The 21,942-nt window shown below is 40.2% G+C and overlaps 3 protein-coding genes across 4 annotated transcripts in view; all 3 read left to right on the forward strand.

Annotated features, from left to right (window-relative positions):
* LOC103147657 (zinc finger protein 385A-like) overlaps positions 1 to 13,672 on the forward strand; it is a 44,164-nt gene extending 30,492 nt beyond the window's left edge. For both annotated transcript variants that reach the window (XM_007566106.2, XM_007566107.2), the window contains exons 4-8: positions 7,825 to 7,999; positions 8,465 to 8,773; positions 10,971 to 11,158; positions 11,237 to 11,323; positions 11,409 to 13,672. In XM_007566106.2, the coding sequence (XP_007566168.1) occupies positions 7,825 to 7,999; positions 8,465 to 8,773; positions 10,971 to 11,158; positions 11,237 to 11,323; positions 11,409 to 11,630 (981 nt within the window). In that variant the 3' untranslated portion in view covers positions 11,631 to 13,672. The remainder of the gene's footprint in view (positions 1 to 7,824; positions 8,000 to 8,464; positions 8,774 to 10,970; positions 11,159 to 11,236; positions 11,324 to 11,408) is intronic.
* Positions 13,673 to 17,416: 3,744 nt separating this feature from the next.
* LOC103147675 (G-protein coupled receptor 84-like) lies at positions 17,417 to 20,133 on the forward strand. Its single transcript, XM_007566131.2, has 2 exons — positions 17,417 to 17,491; positions 18,912 to 20,133. The coding sequence occupies exon 2, from the start codon at positions 18,919 to 18,921 to the stop codon at positions 20,107 to 20,109; it is 1,191 nt and encodes a 396-aa protein (XP_007566193.2). The 5' UTR covers positions 17,417 to 17,491; positions 18,912 to 18,918; the 3' UTR covers positions 20,110 to 20,133.
* gpr84 (G protein-coupled receptor 84) overlaps positions 17,432 to 21,942 on the forward strand; it is a 20,626-nt gene continuing 16,115 nt past the window's right edge. Inside the window, exon 1 of the mRNA XM_016678575.1 lies at positions 17,432 to 17,491. The gene's annotated coding sequence lies outside the window, so the exon portion shown is untranslated. The remainder of the gene's footprint in view (positions 17,492 to 21,942) is intronic.

A 21,942-nucleotide genomic window follows, 5' to 3' on the forward strand; every position in this document is an offset into this window, starting at 1 on the left:
AGTCATAAGCTCACTCAGAACCTCGGGGCAGACGGCACACTCGAGGACGACGAGGATACTGCAGGATCACCTGACTTGGAGAAACAACAAGGAGTTAGCTCGGAGCAAAACACAGAGGGCCTTTCTCTGGAACAATGTTTACCAAGGTAAGCAAACACTCAGGCGATGAGAAGTCCTTCAGCCGCTGCTTATATCCTCAGTCCATGTCCTCCAAACGAGCTGCAGGTGTGTCTACGGAGTTACCCCTGCAGCATCCCAGGGTCTCTGAGACCTGGCGGCATCTAGTGCATGCCATGGGAAATGGCAGGTACTTTGAAAAACAAAAACTAAAACCAACGAAAAGAAAAAACAAAAACAAAAACAGAAAAAACCCAGACCCTGACACTCCCTGGTTTAACGCACCTGGATCAAATGATGGCTCGTCAGAAGGCCTAAGAGGAACATTGACAAGCTGAAAAGGTTGTTAGTGCCACCATGGAGAGAACTGAAACGTGCAGGATGCCGGCCCTCGAGGACCGACTTTGGACACCCCCGGGGCTAAACTCAGTTGTGTGTGTAAAAGAGAGAGAGTCATGTGAAGCTTAGACCTGTTCTGTCCTTAAGGAGCCATCAATTATGTGTATCTCTTGTGCAGACCTGCATGTTCCCACATAATCTACAAGAGTCTGGTGTTCTTGACAAGAGAGTACTTTTATTCACACCAGCATGTTTATATTTACATTCTTATCCATTGAGTTCACTTAGTACTCATGTATAAAACAGATCCTTGAGGGGGCTTCTTGATGGCCGCGTGTGAAGTCTTAAACCGGAGCACCTGTTCGTCCACGCCGCTCTCGTAACGCTGCGTGCAGCATCTGCTCTGCTGCAGCTCTACAGCTCCTTCCACAGTAACCTGAGAGACTGGGAACTTAAAGCACTGTGGACATTCTTTAATAATGAACGGACGTTCTGCTTTCAGTGCAGTTCTTGGCTTACTCACCGTGGTGGGTGTTTGCAGCAGTTTAAAAGCAGGCACCCGCCTTATTTTTCGTCATGGCGTTAAATATTCAATACAAAACACGGAGATATTTTTGAGTTTGAAGCATAAATAAATAACCAGAACTCACTTAGATGCTTAGGGCATAATTTAGTTTAAAACCCACTTTTCTTCTGACACAGAATGAGTCACACCAGGAAGGCACGATGATGTTAACACTGCGTCACTAAAGACTGGAACCGCAAACAGATAACTGATTGTTTTCTAGACCTAAAAGTTATTTTTAAATGGGAATATATAAAATTGATGCATGTCTGTTTATTTTTGGTACAGAAAAAGGATATAGGAGGCATTTTTGCAGCATTTTTGCTCCTCAATAGATATTTTGGATTTAAGTGTAGCAAAAAAACTAAAGTAATAATTTGTGCTGTGGCTACTACAGGTCGAGCAGGAAGTGACAAAACCTGTTGTTTATGAAGTATAAACTTAACAAGATGCAAAATGCTTTACTGTTTCTGTTTCCTTTGTCAGTACAAAACAGCTGCTGATAAACGCAGACCGCCTTATTAAACCAATCAATATCCAATCTCTCTAAATGCAAGTATTACCTGCAGTTATAACTCACCTTTTCTCTGTGATAGAGAGAATATCAGACAATGCAGTCAAAACATTTCCCCTTCTCATCTGTCTACCATGTGCAGCACCATCATTCCCACTTTCATGCATCATTGGCTTGAAATGACAAGTTACAGTAAAACAAAAAAAAAAAATAAAACCTGTTGGACTTGGAGTGGTGTGACAGAAGATGTCGTAGGAATTGACAATCCTGACAGCTGCTACACTGGAAATAAACCCTGATGAGTAAAACTTGGACTGATTAGCCCCTCGGTTAAGGTGAAGCAATTGTAAAGAGCTGAAGCCGGACTGTCTTTAGACGAAACATGCAGCTCAGTCCTTAGCATAAATTACAACACCGACCCAGAATGCTGCCAGACTTTTATTATTTTAAATTAGCTTTTGTCACAAGGGGTCAGTCAGACGGAGCTCTGTTAAATCAGCAAGGTGCTGGTTTGATAGATCTCCAAGTGACCACTATGTTTCCCTTTTGTTCATTCATCACTATGAATCAACACCCGATTATGAGGTTTCAAACATAACATCAACGCTCCTCATCAACTTGGCTCCCTTGTGCTTATGACTAAATTCATCAAAACTAATATAAATATTAGAAGAGACATTGCTGAGCAGCAGAAAAACAAAACTTGCACAATTAGTGATGCCTGATCCTTGTGTTGATGTATAGCATTAGTACTGGCTGCAGAGTGAAAGAGGTCAGTTGCCTAAGCGAGGCATTTGAGAGGCAGGTGCTTTACCCGCATGTGTTGTAATTATAACACTGCAATTCATTGCAGGCCACAGAGGACAGATTAGCCTGCTAGTGTTGAGCTCAGCTCTGCTGCAAGGTTGACGTCACAGTGTGCTGCATTAGCCATCGTCACCGCCGCCGCGCCACGCCGGACTCCTCTCGCTCATCCCTTCCTCTCTCTCTCTCTTTTCCCGGTCTGCTCCATGTTTCCCTGCCTGTTTGATAATGTTTTAATTTCCCTCATCAGTTTTCGTCTTACTGCCTCTCCCTTTGTCAGGGTCCGCATTGTGCACCGTCTCCATCTCTCCAGCTTCTTCACACCCCCTCTTCCTGTCGCCGCTGCTCGTCTTCAGCGCAGTAGATTTGGCTCCTCAGCCCGCTCTATCTGCTTTCTGTGCCTTTGTCGCTCTGGAGATAAAACATCAAAGCACATCCTGCTTAGCAAGAAAAAGGATTTTAGTAACATTTTCTCGCTCTCATTTTCTCCTTAAATCCCTTTTCTTGTTCCTCGGTCGTTTAGATATTCCTTTGCGTGGCTCTGTCTGACATGTGACAATACGCTGGGGAAAAAATAGTATATTTTGTCCCTTTTAGATTTGATTAACATCGTCAGTGAGGACATCAGTTGATCACGTGGCGTCTAATTTCTAACTCTGGAAATGTTGTATGATTTCATTAACCTGCAAATGAAGGTAATCAGTAAGAGCAGGACTGAATCCGCCATCTAAAGTCAACACCAATAAAATCTGGTGTTGTTGTACAGTTCGACTTTACTCGTGCATATTCAGCTCTCCATGCAACAATTAATGATCTTGTTCACAAATTAAAAAGTGCTTTTCAGTGCTGGATAACTCAGTACTTACTGAAAACCTCTAAAACCGATTTGCAAAAGTTTTCAACAACACAATTTATCTGAAGCAAAGTGAATACTCAAGCTTTTTACCAAGATTAAGGTTAGATATTTTAGAAATGTAATTAAATTTGACTCACTTGTAATTGTATCAGCAAAAAGCTTCTAATTTATCTGCCAAGGTTTTGTTCACCATCAAAAACGGTTGCTTTAGCAAAGCTCAGTGTTTTTGTTTTCTCCTTTCACTTGAGGATGAGAGCTAAACTAGTTTTTTCATACGTTGTACGATATATGTGAAAGGACAATAATGTACTTTTCAATCTTTTTTTTTCCCAGTCACTAAAGGTCATTAAAGATTCATGGTGTGTGAGTGAGCTCCAGTGCTGTTATGCCACCTAAAGAGCTGATTCAGATTCAGCAGCTTCACCTGTCCTCTCCGTGGCCATGAACTGTCTGAGTAAGCAGATCACGCTGGGATGAAGCGAATTTTCTTTCCCAAATCAGACTGTGACGCACAGGCTGAGTTAGACTGAAACAATGCAGAGGAGAAGCAGGACGAGACTAAAATTAGGGAATCATATTATGTCATGAGAATTAGAAGGAGACCTTTTCAATTGGTCTGACTGCAGCTGATTATTTTCTTGGTCTGAAAATCTGTTTAAATATGGATGAGCAGAAGCTCAACTTGCTGGGATTTGATTAATTCATTATTTCAAAGTCCTGTGAACGGTGAACTGAATCTGTTCAGTAAGTGTCAGGATCATATTTTGCCCTAATAACTGTACATTGGTAGATAATGCTGGCTTCACGTTAAGGAAAAAATGTGCTTACCTGGCTGCAGAGAGTGAACTAGCACAAAAAATAAAATAAAATACAACGCTACAAATGCAGGAGAAAAGGAATATTGTATATTGTCTCCTCTGTAGCTTTTGCATGTCGAATCGCAGGCCTTCGTGGGTTCGGCTAATTGCAGGGCTTCAGCGAACAGAAGCTGGGGGAGTAGAGTTACTCTAGCAGAGCTATATCTGCCGATCTGTCATCGCCAATCAGGATGAGGGCTACACTGGTAGCCATCACTGGTAGTTAATACCGCAGACTTACGGAGGCATCTTGGACACGTCCCAGATGTCCTCCTTCCTTAGAGTCCCCAACACCTTTGACATGCTTTATTTGGGTCCCTGAGCTGTGTAATGGATATAATAAGAAACAAGTATCACTGTATGTGTTGTCAGGCAGAAAGGGAGAGTGTCCTCTCTCCCCTTGACAGAGCTAAGATTTAAGTCAGCACAAAATAAGCCTTACTTGAAACTCACCAAACAGTAGTGATTTGTGGTTTGACTAAAAACAGTTTCTTAGACTTTAGTGACTTCCATCGATTGACGTTGTCAGGCCAGAACAGATCACCATTCACACCAGACAGACGAACACAATCACGAAACCAGAGACGCTCTAATTTTAACCAGAAACCGTCTTACTGTGAGGAAAGTCTGCTAACAGCAGCACGACTGAGAGGCACTACGGAAACCACAACTTCAACTTATCTGCCACAACAAATACATTTTCTTAGCCACTAACGCGCCATCGTGAAGGGATATGGCTGAAAGTAAAGCTAGTCACATACTCTTGAACTTCTTGACATTTTGTCAGGTTACAACCACAAACATAAAAGTATCAAATATGTACTACGTTGGAAAAATGTTTATTTGATTATGTTGGTTTGGTTTATCTGTTTTTTTTTTACCTTGTTTTTCTATACATAGTCTATTTTCAGAATAATGTTGAATGTTGATGGTTGATGTGAAACTTGCACATTGCAGCATTTACAGTATGCAGAAAGAATAAGTTCCTGTTTCAGACCAGGACTGTCTGCAAAAACATCCACCTTACATCCATGCAACAAGAGTAGGAAATATATTTAAGATTCGTTCCTTTGTCAGAAAATGCTCTGGTTGCAGCGAGTGGTATTTCTAAAAGTATTTATTCGGGTTTGCTGAATACAGATACAGACTCTGAGTTTGTCTTCATAAGTTCTGTTGAAGATAATGTACATTTTTTTAGCGTAATATTTATGCACTACCTTGTATTGTTTTCTGACATAAAATCCCATGAAAATACACTAAAGTTTGTGGAAATAATGAGGATTATTTTTGAAAAAGTGTAAGCTCTACGAAAACTTTACTTTCCAGAACATTGATTTGAAAGAATGTGAGCTTTATGTAAAAGTGTTGCTGTATGAAACAAACAAACAAATCATTTAGACAAAAAACAGTTTCCACATCACAAACTTTCATATTTCCACCAGTTTTTTTTTTTTTTTTTTTTTTTTTTACTCTTTAGCTTGAACATTTTTTGCATCTTTTGCATTGACAGTCGGATGCCGACTGCTGCTGGCAGAACCCATTTTAGATAATCTCGGCACTCAATAATCATCATCAGCTCACCACTGTGGTTTGGTGGCAAAGGAGGACATAAAAATGCAGAAGCTAATCCTCACTGACAGCCTCATCAGCACGTCATGCCAGCTTCGGCTGCGCCGTCACCAGAGGGACGCTCAAACCGAGGAACAACTCGGCGCCTGCAGTGGACAAAAACAGGGTTCACGGGAGGTCACAATGAAAAATCTGATTTTCTTCCCCCTGTTGTTTAAATAAATCAAACTCCCACCATTTTCAGTGTATGAAAGCATCAACCCACTGCAGGCACTTTGATGCACTTTGCTGAGTTTGATAAAAAAATTTGATAAAGGTTACGGACAAAGACTGTGAACCATAAAACAGAATAGTCTTTTTATTCCTTCCTTTACTCTTTTTGGTAAGAGTATCTAGATCAGTGGTTCTTAACCTGGGTTCAGTCGAACCCCAGGGGTTCGGTGAGTCGGTCTCAGGGGTTCGGCGGAGCCTCTGCCGCGGAGGTAAAGACACACTGTGTAAAGTCGTTTTGACGCCCCGCTTCGCCATCACTTGCTGCAAAGGATCACGTTACATTGCTGAGCCAATCAGAGATACGGAGGAGCACTGATTGAAGGAGCTCCACTCTCAGCATGGATTCGAACTTGTGTGTTTAATTACTTCAGTTCGGTGAAGGCGCATATGAAACTTGGGGGTTCGGTACCTCAAAAAAGGTTACGAACCACTGATCTAGAAGAACTGGTGTTGATTGGCGCATCCGTAGTTGGGGAACAGAAACACTTTGATGAGCAGAAGACGATTAGATTTCCACGTTTTAATCTGTTTTAAAATCAAATGTTTGCATCAAATCTTCACATCTCCACAATGTTGCAGTTTTATTTCTCATGTCTTGATTTTCCTTTTGTTTCTGCCTCCAGCTTTTCAGCCAATCTGTTTGTTGCAGACATATTGCATTATCTCTACAGCCATGCAGAGATTATTTTGTTTTGTTTGCTTTGATTTCTCGTTTTCCACAGTTCTCTGTTTCTGAGTTTTGTTCTGTTTCATCCTGACTGAAACTGAACTGTTGTTTTGGATCAGATTGTTTCCGGTGTTTCCTCTCCTTGTTCCTTCCTGACTAAGACCTTTTTCTAAACTAAAGGTTTTAAATTTTACTTGTATTTTATGAAGACCACATATTTCTCCCTGTTTTTGAGCCATTTGTTTGAGTCTCACACACAGAAACACAACAATCCAGCTGTTCATTAACAAACAACTTTAATTGTAATTCTCCCGCCTTTAAAGCAAATATATGTTGAATAGAACTGATTATTTCTACTGTTAAATAAATTTGAGTTATTTTGAATTTCATAAAATTGATACTCGTGGTGTGTTTAATCCACACAGCTGCTTTTTTTTAAGAGTAAAAAATGCAATGTTTCGTTTTTGCAAAATATGTGGAAACCAGTCACAGGCGGAGAAATATAAAATACTGTAAACATTTCTTATTATTATTTATTATTCATATTTCTAAAGAAACTAATCATATTGACTAACAATACTGTAAATAAGTATGGACAGACATAATCAGCATTATAAAATAAACACCAAAATTAGTGGTAGTTGTCCTGTAAATGCATGTTTTCAGCAGAATATTGTCTTTTTGTCATTCTGAACTTTATTGAGTGCAACAGCCGGTTAATTAATCAGGCTGTCTGTGGACCAGATGTTTTCAAAACTGAAGCCAGATGTGTCTATTCAGCCTGGGTTCCAGGTGGAGTGTAAAGATTTTTATTGGCTCTTAAAGTTCGATCATTACTTCTAACCTTGCCATTACAAACTTTTATTTGCTCTTTTTATTTTATTTTATTGCCGTTTAGACTGTTAGTGCTCATGGCAAAAGTGTCTTCAACCTTTGTGTTTTTATCAGTTTTATTTGATAATTTTATCATTCTTCTAAAAAAATATAAATAAATTGCCAATAATCCCTCACTAATCTACATCAAAAGAGACAAGAGAGTTGCAACCTTCTTTCAGCCAGCTGACCAGAAGAGTGCAGCAGTGTCATTAAAACAGAATTTAAGTGTATCATAGTAGTATGACGGAAAGTCTTGGTGGTTTTTACAACCATACCTTCTGACTGAGGCGTAATCCAGTTAAATCTGTGTGTCTGGTGAATATTGATGTCAAAAAAAGAAGCTAGAAAATAACAATGCAATAATGCCATGTATATATATTTGCCCAGAGTCAAGCAGAGGCGCACTATAAAGGGAACCGCCACGCTCGAAGGGTGAAGGGCATCGAGACGTCGAAGACATCGCGTCTCCAAGACGGCGACAAACATCAACCTCGGCCTCCATCCTCGCCCTCCCCACCCGGCCTCACGCCGTCCAGCCCGACGTCTGACCCCAACAAGCAGGGTGAGACTGTCACGTAAATCATGGAAGCTGATGGAAAAAATTGGTCAAAAATCCAAATAATCTGTTGAACAAAGTGAATATTTATGTCACTTATTTTAAAAAGTCAGCTCAGCAGCTGTTTGCTTTACAAATAATTTATGTTATTTGTGTTATTTTTACCTGCACACCTGCCATAGAAATGTTTGGTTACACAATGAGTCCCAGAAACGACCCGCGCCAAGCTCCGTCATGTAAACATGTCTTGTCACAGTGGGTTGGTCAGACCTGCTGTTTGCACATCCAGCTGGAGTCTCACTGGAGTCTGTTTGACCTCAGGGAAACTGCAAGCGCAGCACTGCTGCTAGAGGCATTGCATGAGATGTTTTTTTTTTAGACTTTTATATCACGTCTGGATCATCGCCGTATGACTCATGCTTGGTTTGCGATAAATAATTCATTGACCAGAAATATTTCTGCTGCTTACAGATGATCCTCAGTCCTGCCCCAGCCTGAAAGACTCACCTTTGACCCCTAGCCACCTCCCGACAACTCAGATGAACTCGGCAGATGCAGAGTTGTCTGTCGGCGCACCTCTGCCGTCCTCTCCCTCCTCCTCGGCAGCCCTCAGCGGCTCCTCCGGGGACCCGGCGGCGGCTGCTCTACCTGACACCCCCTCCCCGGCACCGAGCCCGACTTCAGGAGAGTCAGAGGAAGAAAAAGCCAAAAAGCTGCTCTACTGCTCTCTCTGCAAAGTGGCTGTTAATTCCCTTTCACAGCTGGAGGCGCATAACAAAGGTTGGTCCAATCTGCAGAAGCTTGACTAGATCACAGAGACAACTGTGGGAACTTAACCTCTTCAAAATGCAAGTTCAGAGCTCTTAGAAGAACATGGAAAACTGATAAAAGTGTTTCTGTGCCTCTTGATGTGAAATTCTGAAATGAATAAAAATCCCATAACACACACTCAATAAATAAGATGTGTCCTGATGAGGCTCAGTTCAAGCAAAACCTGCCTTTTGGAGGGGAAAAAAACATTAATCACATATTAAACATACTTTTGATCAATCCTACATTTATGTATTAAAGTTGCAGTGTGTAAAATTTTACAAAGGTTTTTAAAACTGTCGCCGCATCGTGATATTATGAGACAATCGGTGAAAAACATCAAGTTCCTACTCATCCTCCTCCTCACAGAGCTACTATTGCCATCTGAAGAAATGCACAGCTCCCGGTCAACACCAGCCAATCACAGGCATGAAGACAGTCTCAGTGCCGTCAGTCATCCTTATGTACTCGCTGCTAAATGTGCTAATGGCGGAGAAACAGTTTACCATTCCAGGAAACCATTTATCCGCTGTTATTCCTGCTGGGCTATGTTGTGGTGAATCAGCTGTGGCTATGCAAAGACCAAGGGGGGCAGGGTGAGCACAAGAGTGATTGACAGCACTAACACCCTCCTCTTGGCTGTAATTTGTTGTTTCTGACTGAGTATTTCTGTAGTCAGTAATGGGAGGTCTGGGAGAAGGAGCTCAGTTTTTTCACAAATTATTGTCACGACATTATGATCATTTAAAAATATATATATGAAAAACATTTTTTACTGAAGTTACAATCTGCAGCTTCAAAAATATATTCCCATTAGTCTGATGTAATGTCATATTTTCATTGGCAATGTGTGCAACATCTACAAACGCACAGCAAACAGCAGAATGTGCTGCAAACATGTGGATGATGCAAAACACAAAACCACAAAGCAACAGAAAAACGCAGCACACAAGCAGAGGAAACAGAAGCAAAAACCTACAATGAAAACAAACACAAATGAAAAATGCTGCTTCAAATGGAGTTCTTCAGTTTTGGGGAGTTTGCAGGATTTCATACTTACTGTTGTTTTTACTAATTGCAGCGTTTCTGCTCCTCTTATTCCATGTGTTGCAGCATTTTGTTTGTGATTGCATCGTTTTTTGTGTGCTGCGTTTTCCTGCTGCATTTGTTTTTGCACCATTCATGTGTTTGCAGTTCATTTTGCCTTCAGCTTTGCATTTACACCTGTTCGCATTGGGTTTCACTTTGTGCTGCACGTCGGCCACCGTAGCTGCAAGCAGAAAATCATCACAATTAACAGAAAGAAAGGCTTGAAAACTTCTGTTTATGTGTTTATCTATATAAAGTGTTTCACCTATTGAATTTTCTTTTGGGAATAAAGTTAATTTTTCAACAATATTCTGCTTTATTGAACATTAAACTTTAAAACTAAACTCACTCGCTTGGTGTATTCAGACAAACAATCTCACATCTAAAACCCGACTCCTCCGTCCTCTGCAGTTTTATTCATTTCAGCTGAAACCCTCGAGGTTTCCTCAGCTATAATAGAAACAATTTAACGTCGTACCACTTCAAGGGCTTTTTAATCTCATGAGTTTAAGAAATTATTGCAGGAGTCAAAACTGTAATGTTCATTATAAATGGAGAGCAAGGACAAGTGGTGTGGAGCACAAAATCCAGTGTCTGTTTGCAACTTTTACTATTAATGTAAATTTAGCTTCTCTAGTTTAATTTCTCTAAAGAAACAATCTGTGTACTTTTTCAAGTACACAGATTGTTTCACAACAGAAAAGTGAAACAATTTTTCTCTAGTATTACAAAGTCAAAAGAAAAAGAGTCACAAACCAAACAGTCAAAAAGTAAAAAATCAATGTCCTCAGATTCATTTTATAGATATTATTGGGGTAAAAACAGTTGTAGCTCCAGACATGTTTGTGTTTTTCCCCTCACTGAATAAATGTACAAAATATACCCTGGAAATTTCTAGCTATCTTAGTGAAATTAAAGATAAAATTATTGTAAGAATTTAGCAGAAAATTGCAAAGATGTTTTAAGAAATGATCATGTCCCTGAGATTGTTAGATCACTCTAAAATTAAATTGTGTTGCTGTAAGCAGTGCTTCGTATGACCTTTCAACCAAATGATCTCTTCTTCTGCTGTTCCCAGGAACCAAACACAAAACTATCCTGGAGGCTCGAAGTGGACTGGGGCCCATCAAAGCGTACCCTCGCCTGGGTCCCAAACCCAGCCCTGAGCAGGGAGGGGAGCTCTCCTCCGACCCAAATACTCAGGAACGCACCTTCCACTGTGAGATATGCAACGTCAGAGTCAACTCTGAGCTGCAGCTCAAACAGGTAAAAACGCTCAAAACGAAGAGCTCATGATGAGAGACGGCTTCGTGAAAATGTGTCTTTTGGTCGTTGGTGTTGCAGCATATATCGAGCAGAAGGCATCGGGACGGAGTTGCGGGTAAACCTAATCCTCTTCTCAGTCGGCACAAGAAGCGCACAGACTTTATGGTAAACATTTATGTTGCCTTATGATGTTCCAGGGTTTATTTTCAAACGCAGCTAACATCCTCCTTTTTTCTGAACTTTCTCACAGGAACTTCCAAAAACTCTGGGGCCTGGACTTTTACCCAGTCCTCTGGCTGTCGCCGCAGCAATGGCGGCAGCAGCATCGTCAAACCAACTGGCCCTCCGGCCTCCTGGGCCGGCCCCCCACCCTCACCCACACCTGCTACAGGGAACGCCCCTCAGCCTGCTGAGGCCGGCCCCGGGCCCCATCCGCACCACACACGGGCCCATCCTCTTCACTCCGTACTAACGGCGACGGAATGGAGGAGAATCAGGAAGAAGCACACTGTGAACTGGAGGCAACCATGTGCCATCGAGAGCCAAACTGGCTGGACTGGCTGCACATTTTATTTTATTTATAGAAGATAAAATACTACTCCTCATTGTGTTGAGATGTTTCTATCCGTCATCACCCGAGTGTCGGCTGGTGATCAAAATCTACGAGCTGATCGTTTGAAGAGGACGTCTTCGCGTCTGCAGCTAGATGTCTTCAACTCAAGTGTCCAAAAATGTTTTCATTCTTCTTGAAGTTTCTGAACCATTTCACTGGGATGTTATGTGACGGACCAACACAACGTTCACAAGATAACACAAAAGAAGAAATCTGAAAACAGGAGTGTTCATTTGTTTCCAGCCCCTCAAAGTGAAAATTTCTAGAACGGCATTCTGTCGCCGTCTTTCTATAGACTTTGTAAATCAAGAAACACATTATTGCTCATTCTTTTAGAGCCCAATCTGAGTCAGACTGGAGCAGCTGCACGCGTCTCACTGCAGAAACTAAATCTGAAACTAAACCTGAGTCGGTCGGATTTAGTTCTGGACTTTATACCATCACTACTGGTAGTTATCTTGCTGTATTTTGGTATCAATCTGATACCAGGTAAATACAGGACCGGTATCGCTGGTACAAATACCGATATTAATCATTTAAGCATGACAACATCAAACTTTTGTGGTTTTTCCATTGAATTATTTTGTTAATTCAAAACAAGCAATTCTAGGGCAGAATTTAGATAAAATGTGTTGGTGTCCCACAAGTGACACCAACACATTTTATTCAAAACTTGAATCATCTGAATAATAACCACTTTGTGTTGGTCTGTCACTTATAATCCCAAGAAAAAAAAACACAAAATGTTCAAAGAAGTTCAAGAGGTATTAATATTTTTGAGGCACTAACATCCCATGTGGCAGACTTCAAACCCTACCTCTCTTTTGTTTATTATGTTCATCTCTCTGCATTACAGTTTTACAGCAATTATATGATACAAACACAGAACTAGATGTAGTAGATGCGTCTTCTGGAGTTAGCTGGACTCACGCCATAGCTGTCATCGTAGATTGGATTATACCACTGTAACGTTCTGCTCTTGTTGCAATTAGCAGATGACTCTCTGTGGTTTCTGTCTGGTCACCTGTCGATGGCTGACCTCTGTGGGACACAAAAAAGAAGAAAAGGGGAAATAGCAAATGATAGGACTTTATATTGCATCTTAAAGCTGAAGTGATATACATAGGAATTTGTAAAGAAGAAACTGCTGTTGCACTATGCAGATGTCAGTATTTGTTTTTGTGTTACGTGTAAAATGCAGTAAGGCTGGAGAAATTGCTAGAAGAAAATCATTTTCATTTTTTGTTTTATTTTGTTTTTTACTCAGTGAAGACGTTGTACTACCAATGAACTCTTCCTCCAACCATTCTGTCAGAAATCTTGCTGAGCACACAGGAGCGTATTTCTGCTGTCGTTTCCTCATCCACTCCGCACAGAAGCTTTCAGCGTCTTCTCGAAATAAGTTTCACACTGTGAGCGCAGCAGGACGACGACTCATTCATGACTTCAACCGCGGGGCTTTCTAATGTGGGCACACGAAAACAGAGCCACCTTTCACCAGAAGCGGCAGTGGAGGACAGAGGAGCCAGTGGGAGGAAAGACACCAGCATCATGGGACACGTCCAGGACCACAACCACTGCTGAGTAGACGTATGCAAAGACAACTAAAGAAACCAAAAAAAAAGGTCACGTTTTTGGATCGTATTGGACTTGGGTAGCAGTATTTTTTTCTGTCTGATCACCAAAAGCAGCTATCAGAAGCTCTCAGTAAGGAATTGGGAATCATTGGAAGAAAAGCTTAGGAAACGGGAAATGTAGCAATACCGTAAGCACTTCTGTTACTTTTTTCTTGTCAACTGCAATAAAAAAGATGTAGAGAAATGTAATAAATGTTCCTTAGGAGAAGTGTATTGAAACTTTACTGTAAATGTAGATTATTTAAAAGAAAACAAACAAAAAAAACGATAAACTGTTCATGTTGGGGCTTCCTTATTGTTAGATTTAAACTATGAAATCATTAAACTGAGTTTATGGTTGAAAGAAGTGTTGATTTCTGATTTATATTTCATTTCTAAACATTTTCATGCAAGTGCTTAATGTAACGCATATAAAGTATTACATATAAAGAAACAGACCAATCTAAATTAATTTTAGTGCTTTCTGTACTTTATTCACAGAAAGCACTAAAATGCTTTCTGTGAAAGCATTTTAGTGCTTTCACAAAAAAGATGTTTCAAAAGGTCTTAAATAAATTAATATTTAATTCCTGTAAGTTGTGAGTTAAATTATTCAAACTCCTGAGAGAAGAAAAGAGATTAAATAAGACATAAATTACTCAAATAATAAAAATAAAGGAGTGTCAGCTTTGAAAAGTTAATATATCTATTTTATTCATGTTTTAATTTATTGTCTTCTTCTCTGAGTCACAGTCTAATTTAATTGGCTCAAAGCGTTTCTGGGGGAGGAGACATCAGGAAGAACCGGCCGGCCAATCAGAGGCAGGCTATTAATAATAATTAATGTGATAACAATGTCACATTTGGGAAAAAAAAAATTTAGACTGGAAAAGAGGAAAAATGTCAACAATTTGTTACTGCAGCCAAAATGCAGTTTTCATAGTTGCAAACACGTAATTATGGTTATTGGGGGAAAAAAAGATTCACATCTAAGGTTTTACATTTTAGCGTTTGTGACATCACTAACTATGAAATATTTCTGGGCTGAATTGATGAATTGAGTTATTCTGTTTTTTGTTCACTTTCCTATTAATAATTGTTGAGGGGCAGCAAGGCGTTAAATAGGTTTATGTAGGTTAGTGGAGTCGACAAAACATTTGAAAAAGTAAAATAGATAAGAAGTTAAAAAATATGTAATGGAAACTGCATATACGATTGAAAGAAGTCGCATTATCAGAGGATGAAATAGTTTTAAAGAATAAAACTAAATTTGTTCATCTGCTGATTTTAAAGAAGAGCAAATCTGACACTGTAAGGCAGTCAGACCCGCCGCACTGTTTGTCCAAGCTGTCAGTAAAGAACATTAGAAACAATAAAAAATAACTTGTGTCATACATTTTCAATATGCATTTCGATTTATTATATATTTTTTTCCTTTTTATGATTTATGGCGAGTTACAACATGTGCCAATGGATTGTTGTCAGTCCTAACTGTGCAGCTGACTCAGGAAGCAGCTCCAGTGGTACCTGGGATAAATGAATCACTCAACCAAACAGAAGAAGGACGCTCTCTTCTCCGCCTGCTGATCATCAGTCAAAACTTTGCTGGGCAACAAAGTCACAAAATGCAAACGCATCAAGAAGTATAAATAATCTTGCAAACCATTGTATGTAGGTAGAATAGTGAGTTTGTGTGTGTATTGTCAATGCTACATAAAAGTCCTGCATTGTAACATATTAAAAAATATATATTTATTTTGCTGTAAGACAATATTTGTTGTGTAACGAAATAAAGGAGTGTGCAGAGTACAAATATGCAGAGCAGCTTAGAGGAGCAGGATTGGTTAACACTGCATGTCATCCGTCAACTGAACAATTAAATAAATGTTTGTGCAACCCAAGACAGAAGACATTTACTCCCTCACATCACTGGATTAAGGTGACAATATTAAAAATACCTCTTGTCTTGTTTATCTTTAATATTTCTGCTATGTTGGCAACATTTTCTTGATTCGGCCTTTTTTTTTTTTGCAACATTACCAGAGGCCCCATCAGGATGGTTTTAATGGGAACTAGAAGCTAAACAAATAAAACAAAGACTGCAATAACAACAAAAGTTCAAAACTTGTCTCAGTTGACTCTGAAAGCCACAAGGTTAAAAAGAATCAGCCAATAAAGCAAAAAAAAAAAAAAAAAGTCGGAGGTAAATTAAAATAGGAGGAGTTGTTGCCAAAGTAGTAGCAGTGAAAATCACAAACAGGTGGGAACATGTTCAGCAGGAGACGAGTGAGTTTGGAGGACAGAAAGAGGAGATAGACCGATAACCAGACTGGAAGCTGGAGAAAGACGACTCTCAACCAGCACTGGGAAATTTCTGCAGCTTCTTCATGTTACGATTATTCTCTGCAGCGTCCTGCACTGGGAAAGAAGGGTTAGAGAATCAGGGTTGGATTTAGGTTTAGATTTAGGGTTGATCTGGATAATTTAATGCGTAAATTGTTCAGAAAGGAGGGATGTCGGAGTTATGGTTTGAAGAATGGATGGCATAAGGTTTGGAAGTAGGGTTGGACGGAGGGTTTGATTGGGTTTTTTGCGCAGACTGAGCATAATGTGAGCAAAAATTTCCAGAGGGATTTTTTTTTAAATCTGTAAAAAATGAAAAAAAGAAAAAAAAAACATGAAAAATCTGACATGAGCCAAAGTAGTTGAAGGATTTGACTGCAATTAAAAAGTTGAATGGTGTTTCTAGCTGAAAGTATGTGGAAGAGAGCAAAGCTTTCAATAGCATTTCTCAACAATGATAGGATATTTGATTAATTTCAGAGATACCCAAGATGATCACAAAAAGCTGAATATTTTATACACTATAAAAGATTTCAACACAAAACATGGCTGTAATATCCTGAATGAGCAGAAAATGGTAAAAGTGTACTTGTTGAAAAAACAAAGTTTGCAGAAGTTTTTTAAGTAAATAAGTGTCCTAATAATATGTAGCTCCACATCATTTTTGTCCAGATGCATTTTGTGAAATCTCCCGACTGATTCCTTGTAGATGAGGAAATTTTTTTTATAATTTATAATTTGTATTGTCTCTGCAAAATATGGATTTAGAGAAATGGACAACAGTAACTTAAACATTTTGACTTCTGAAAAGCTGAGCATGTGCTAAAGACAGTAAATTTATTCTGGACTTTGCTTTAATGCTGATTAATCAAACAAATGGAGGGCGAACTCTTTTTCTGGGGAACCTGTAAACTCCTGGATGTAATACCGCAGTTAAAACACAACTTGCTATTAAAGCTGTTGTAGAGGTCTTTGCCTCCATCTGGTGGTTGAGAAGGTTTTAATTTAATAGATCTTTGACTCTTCTTAATATTATTTGATGTAATATTTAATTTCTTATATATATCTATATATATATAGATATATATAAGTTTCTAAGTTTGAATAAGGGTGTTTTATCTTTTGACAGCTGAATATGTTAGATCTTTAGTAGTTTGTTGTATTGTTCAAATAAAAGAAAAATAAATGTTGTTGAGTTGTTCACTTTAGTTTTCCGTTCAACCTGGAATCAGGTTTGCAGAACAGAAAGAAAAGAGTAGGTGAACTTTATTTTAATTTTGGACATTCACCAAAAGCTTTATGTAATACTGCTGCTTGATCCGTTTATATTTGGTTGAGTAAAATTCAGGCTAAAACAAATAAGTAAATAAAGAAATATGTTGCTGAAAGTATGTGTTTTTAAGTGTCTGTAATTTAAAAAGAACTTCATTTTTAATCAGCATACTCTACAAAACTGTTGGCTCTACAGACGATAGAGAAAAAATGAAATAATGAAAAATTGTGTTATTGTTTCTGACAGTATTTCAGCACCCAGTAGTATTTGCAACTATCAGATAATCAGTTGGAAAATATGTAAGTAATTAAATATCTATTATGATGTACAGAATATAAGTTAAAGATGCAAAGAACAAAAATAAATAAAATTTAAAAAAATACAGACCTCTGGGATGGAGCAAAAACTTTTGTGCAGAACTGTCAGGAGATAATTCAAATAAAAATAAAAAAAATCAGGGAACTAACGTAACACTGAAAGCACAGAAGGTAAGGTTTTAATAAATCTCTTCATATTATGGACAAACGCATTTAATGACAAATAATTTTCAAAAAGTCTTAGCAGAACAGTAAGCTGGTAGGGGTTTTGTGGTTGTACAGTTAAACCACCACAAGGTGGCGAGCATCAGAACAGAATACAGTTTGATTTGATCGTCATAATGAATCATAACTATGACTTTATAAAACCACTGATGTGAACAAGGCACACAGGTTTCCTGTAAGACTGGATGAAACTGGTTTCATTTTATTTTATGTCCAGCAGCTCCAGTTACACAAGGTGTTTATACGTTTAACTGTGTTTAGCGTTGAACTTTATAAAACGTTCTCTAGTTTGCAGCCATTGTGTAACTATGAACTTCAGCTTGGCTCTACATTTGCTTTGTTGTCTATTTTTATTTTTGACCCGTGTCTTTACAGGAAGGTCTGTGTTAACCACACAGTGACAGAAACAGGAAGGTCTTGTAGTTTATAATAACCAGTCTAAACCTGAAATGTGTGCAGTCAGATTTCATCTGTTTGGTCTGACATAAATTTGTGCTCTTTGACGTGTAAAGTAAAGTATTTTGGGTTTAATTATAACAGTTATTTGAAACTCCATCATTGAAAACAAAAAACAACATGTACCTCAGATTTTATTTTACCGTAGTTTTGAGATCTTGTCCTGAGATCTTGTCCTTGGTATTATAATTTTTATTCTTGCTGTTCTGATTATTTTAAAGTCTCTGATTGTGTCTCTTTTTCCCTTGCATAATCATCACTCCTCACTCGGCTCTGGGTTCGATTCTCAGCCCAGGATTTTTCTGCGTGGAGTTTGCATGTTCTCCCTGTGCATGTGTGGGTTCTCTCTGGGTACTCCGGCTTCCTCCCACAGTCCAAAAACATGACTGTCAGACTCATTGGCCTCTCCAAATTGTCCCTCTGTGTGTTTGTCCTGTCTGTGTCTGTGTTGCCCTGCGACAGACTGGCAATCTGTCCAGGGTGACCCCGCCTCTCGCCCGGAATGTTAGCTGGAGATCGGCACCTCCTGACCCCTCTAAGGACAAGGGTGTATAGAAAATGGATGGACAATGTATTCACATTTTGCTGAGTAATAACCTCAAATGTTGAGTTTTATTCAGGTCCTAAGTGAAAACAGTGAATAGTTTTAAAGGGGAAGGCAAATGCTGCATGGTTTTCAACGATTTTACAGATATAAATCTAAACAAAATGTTGCATTATTTAGTATTCAGCTTCCCTGAGTGAATCCTTTGTAGAGCCAGCTGTTGTTGTGATGGCAGCTGTAGGTCTTTTGGGGTTCGGTTCCACCAAATAAGCAATTTTAGAGAGTGAGATTTTTGAAAATTTGTTCAAACTGGTTACCTGCTATGAAATCAGCTAAAGGAAACCAACTTCTCTATTATTTCCACAGCATAAAGATGAACTACACAAACCAAATGGAGGACAGTAACCTCTCCTGCTACAGCTCCTCGGTGGTGGAGTACCAGTACTTTGCAGTGGTGTGGGGCTGTTTTGTGATCATCACTGGAACTGTGGGGAACCTGATGACCATCCTGGCCTTCGCCCTGGACTCCCGTCTCCAGACTCGCTTCAACGTGCTCATTGTTAACCTGGCGGTGACTGACCTTCTCTACTGCACCATCCTGCAACCCATGGGTGTATACTTCTACCTGCACCTCAGATGGCGTACCAGTCGGGTCTGGTGCCAGATCTATGCGTTACTTATCTTCCTCACCAACTCCGTCTCCATAATCACCCTCTGCCTGGTGGCGGTGAGCCGATACCTCATGGTTGCAAAAAGAGCCGTTTTCAACCGCGTGTTTTCCAACCTTGGACTTACTTTACTTGTGGTCTCAGCTTGGGGTCTGGGTCTGGCCAGCTTTGCCCCGCTCTGGTCTGTTTACATGTTTGTGCCTCAGGTGTGCACCTGCAGCTTCCATCGTACCAAAGGCCGCCCCTACTCCACCATCATACTTTTCTTCTATTTCTTCATCGGTCTAGGATGTATTGGAGTCTTCTACATGCTCATCTACAGAAAAGTCAGGGTTGCATCAAAAGCTCTGCTCCGCTACAGGCTGAGTATAAGCTCTTCTAGGAAGAAATCTGCTTCTTCAGCTCAAGGGACGGACGATAGCGGAGTGGAAAGTGGTGTGGGGAAGACATGTAGCTCAGAGATTAGCAGCCAAGCAGAACCAGACCAAAACACACATGATATCGAAAAGGCTATCCTCCCACCTCAGAGCTCAGCTCCACCCTTAAAGTCATCAGACGACAAGCTAGAGACCCAAAGCGCTGCTCCTGCTTCACAGTCTCCGACTCCAGGTGATAACGAATTCAACCGTGTGACCCGCATGTGTTTTGCTGTGTTTCTCTGCTTTTTGTCCTCCTTTGCCCCATATTTGCTACTAAACATAGTGGACAAAGGAAACCGCGCCCCGCAGGTGTTGCACATGTTCTTTGGCAACCTCACCTGGATCAACAGCTTCATTAACCCTATTCTGTATGCGCTCATGAACAGACAGTTTCGGCAGGCCTACAGCGAGCTGCTCAGCCGAGCTGCTGCTCCTTTCATCCGCCTCTGCAGCTGGCGCCAAACTTACACAGTCTGATTTCATAAAATCTACTTCGACTGATCCACGAGTCCATAGTGTCCATTTCAGGCTTCCTGGTTTCATGTCTTCTCTGGGTCTCTCAGGGAAAACATCCCCTGAAAGCTACCAGCATTGACTTTTTATTGTGCTTATTAGAACTGGACTACATGACTGAAAAAACTTATCATGAAGTCGATGTCAGTAATTGTCGATATAGATAATTATTAATCAGGTTTTTGTTTTAAATATCTGAAATACTGTCAATGCGGTGGCATAACCTTTCCTGTTTTATCCCCAGTTTCTATTCCAGGCCATTGGTTTTTATTTTTAAACAGTTATGAGAAACCTTAGGCCCCGTTTACACAACGATTTCGGGGGAAAACGGAAGAGTTTTGTTGCGTTTGTAGTGCGCATTTACACGAAACCACCGAACGTTTTCTCTGAAAACGGCCCAGAACGGGTTCCAGAGTGCGATGTTTCTGAAACGTACCATTTTCCGTTGTCGTGTAAACGGAGAAAATGGATCTGTTCTTCAGTATGACGCAAAACATAGCTGCTGCACCCTACAATCCACAGAAGAAGAAACTACTCACAATGCTGGTGTTACTGTTTCCCCATCAGATACGGTTCCCTCAGCGTCTCTTCGCAGCTCCGCACAGCCCAGGTGGCAAAATAGACGGCTCTAGTGTTATCTAGAGAACTACGGACCAGCCCCGGCTCCAGACTAGTTTAACAGGGGGGCATCGACTTATTTTGGGGGGGCAAAATGAGTCTACGTAGCTGAACATAGACAACAACATCAGTAGCCTACAGACTACTTGTTAACAAGCTTAACGTGCTGTACTGGTATTAGCTAGCTAGTCATCTTTTAGCTATCATTACCTGCATCCAACAGCTTTACTCAACTCAGTCGGTTAGTTTGGGGGAAAAAACTGCAAAAGTTTTGCTGGTTTGCTGCCATGATTCTAACACACACCTGCGCAGCAGCAGCAGGTCTACTTCGCTGCCTCACAGGTGTAAACCCAGTGCGAGCGTCTCAGCGTTCATGTTGCGTTTGAAGGCGGCTCGGAAAAACAAGTTACGACTTGTTAACAACGGATTAAACTGCTGAAAAAGGTGACGGGACACGGATATGGGAAGTGCGGGAGCTCCTATTTTATCAAATTGATATAGGAAAAACAGACTGTTGGCCATTCCAAGGTAAAAACAATAAACAGCTTCCAGTCCGGGGCCGCTACGGACACCATGAAAGCTCAAACAACGTGTTTCAGCAAAGTTATCCCATTTTTTCCAATTGCATGCGCCCAATCAGACGCACACAGTGCGTGTTTTCTCCCAATCTATGGGAGAACGGTACCTGATAGGGAAACGTGAATCCACATGCCTTCAAATTGAACTTTTTTTAAAACACACGCACACTCAGTTTCAAAGAACCTAGCACCAACTAGGCGCAGCCCGGTCTTTAACTCACGTTTTCGATGTGTACCGTTACTGTGTAAACACAGATCGTAATTAGAACTTTTTCGTGTAAACGATCCAACAAAAACGGAACAAAACGATAACGTTTTGTTAGATGTTATCTGTAAACGCCCCCTTAAACTTCTACTGCACCAGTTAGGTTGTTGCTAGGTAACTGAAGTTGGAAAGAATTTAAAACTGCAGGTTGCTAGGTAACCAGAGAATGAGTTAGTTGATTCCATAGACATAATATAAGGATAGACGCCTCATGGACCGCTCTCGCCTATTGTCGCTGACGAGATTTAGGGCGGCCATCTTGGAGCGGTCTTCCCTCCTACTTTGCTCAATCAAAACAGCAGAAGATGCCTCAGCATTGAGGGATATTGTTGTTCT

Source organism: Poecilia formosa, unplaced genomic scaffold (genome assembly GCF_000485575.1).
Source record: "Poecilia formosa unplaced genomic scaffold, Poecilia_formosa-5.1.2 Scaffold186, whole genome shotgun sequence".
In the NCBI taxonomy this organism is placed as follows: Eukaryota; Metazoa; Chordata; class Actinopteri; order Cyprinodontiformes; family Poeciliidae; genus Poecilia; species Poecilia formosa.

Bases quoted from the DNA above. Each gene is read 5' to 3' on its own strand.
- LOC103147675 (XM_007566131.2), top strand. From the start codon at position 18,919: ATGAACTACACAAACCAAATGGAGGACAGTAACCTCTCCTGCTACAGC.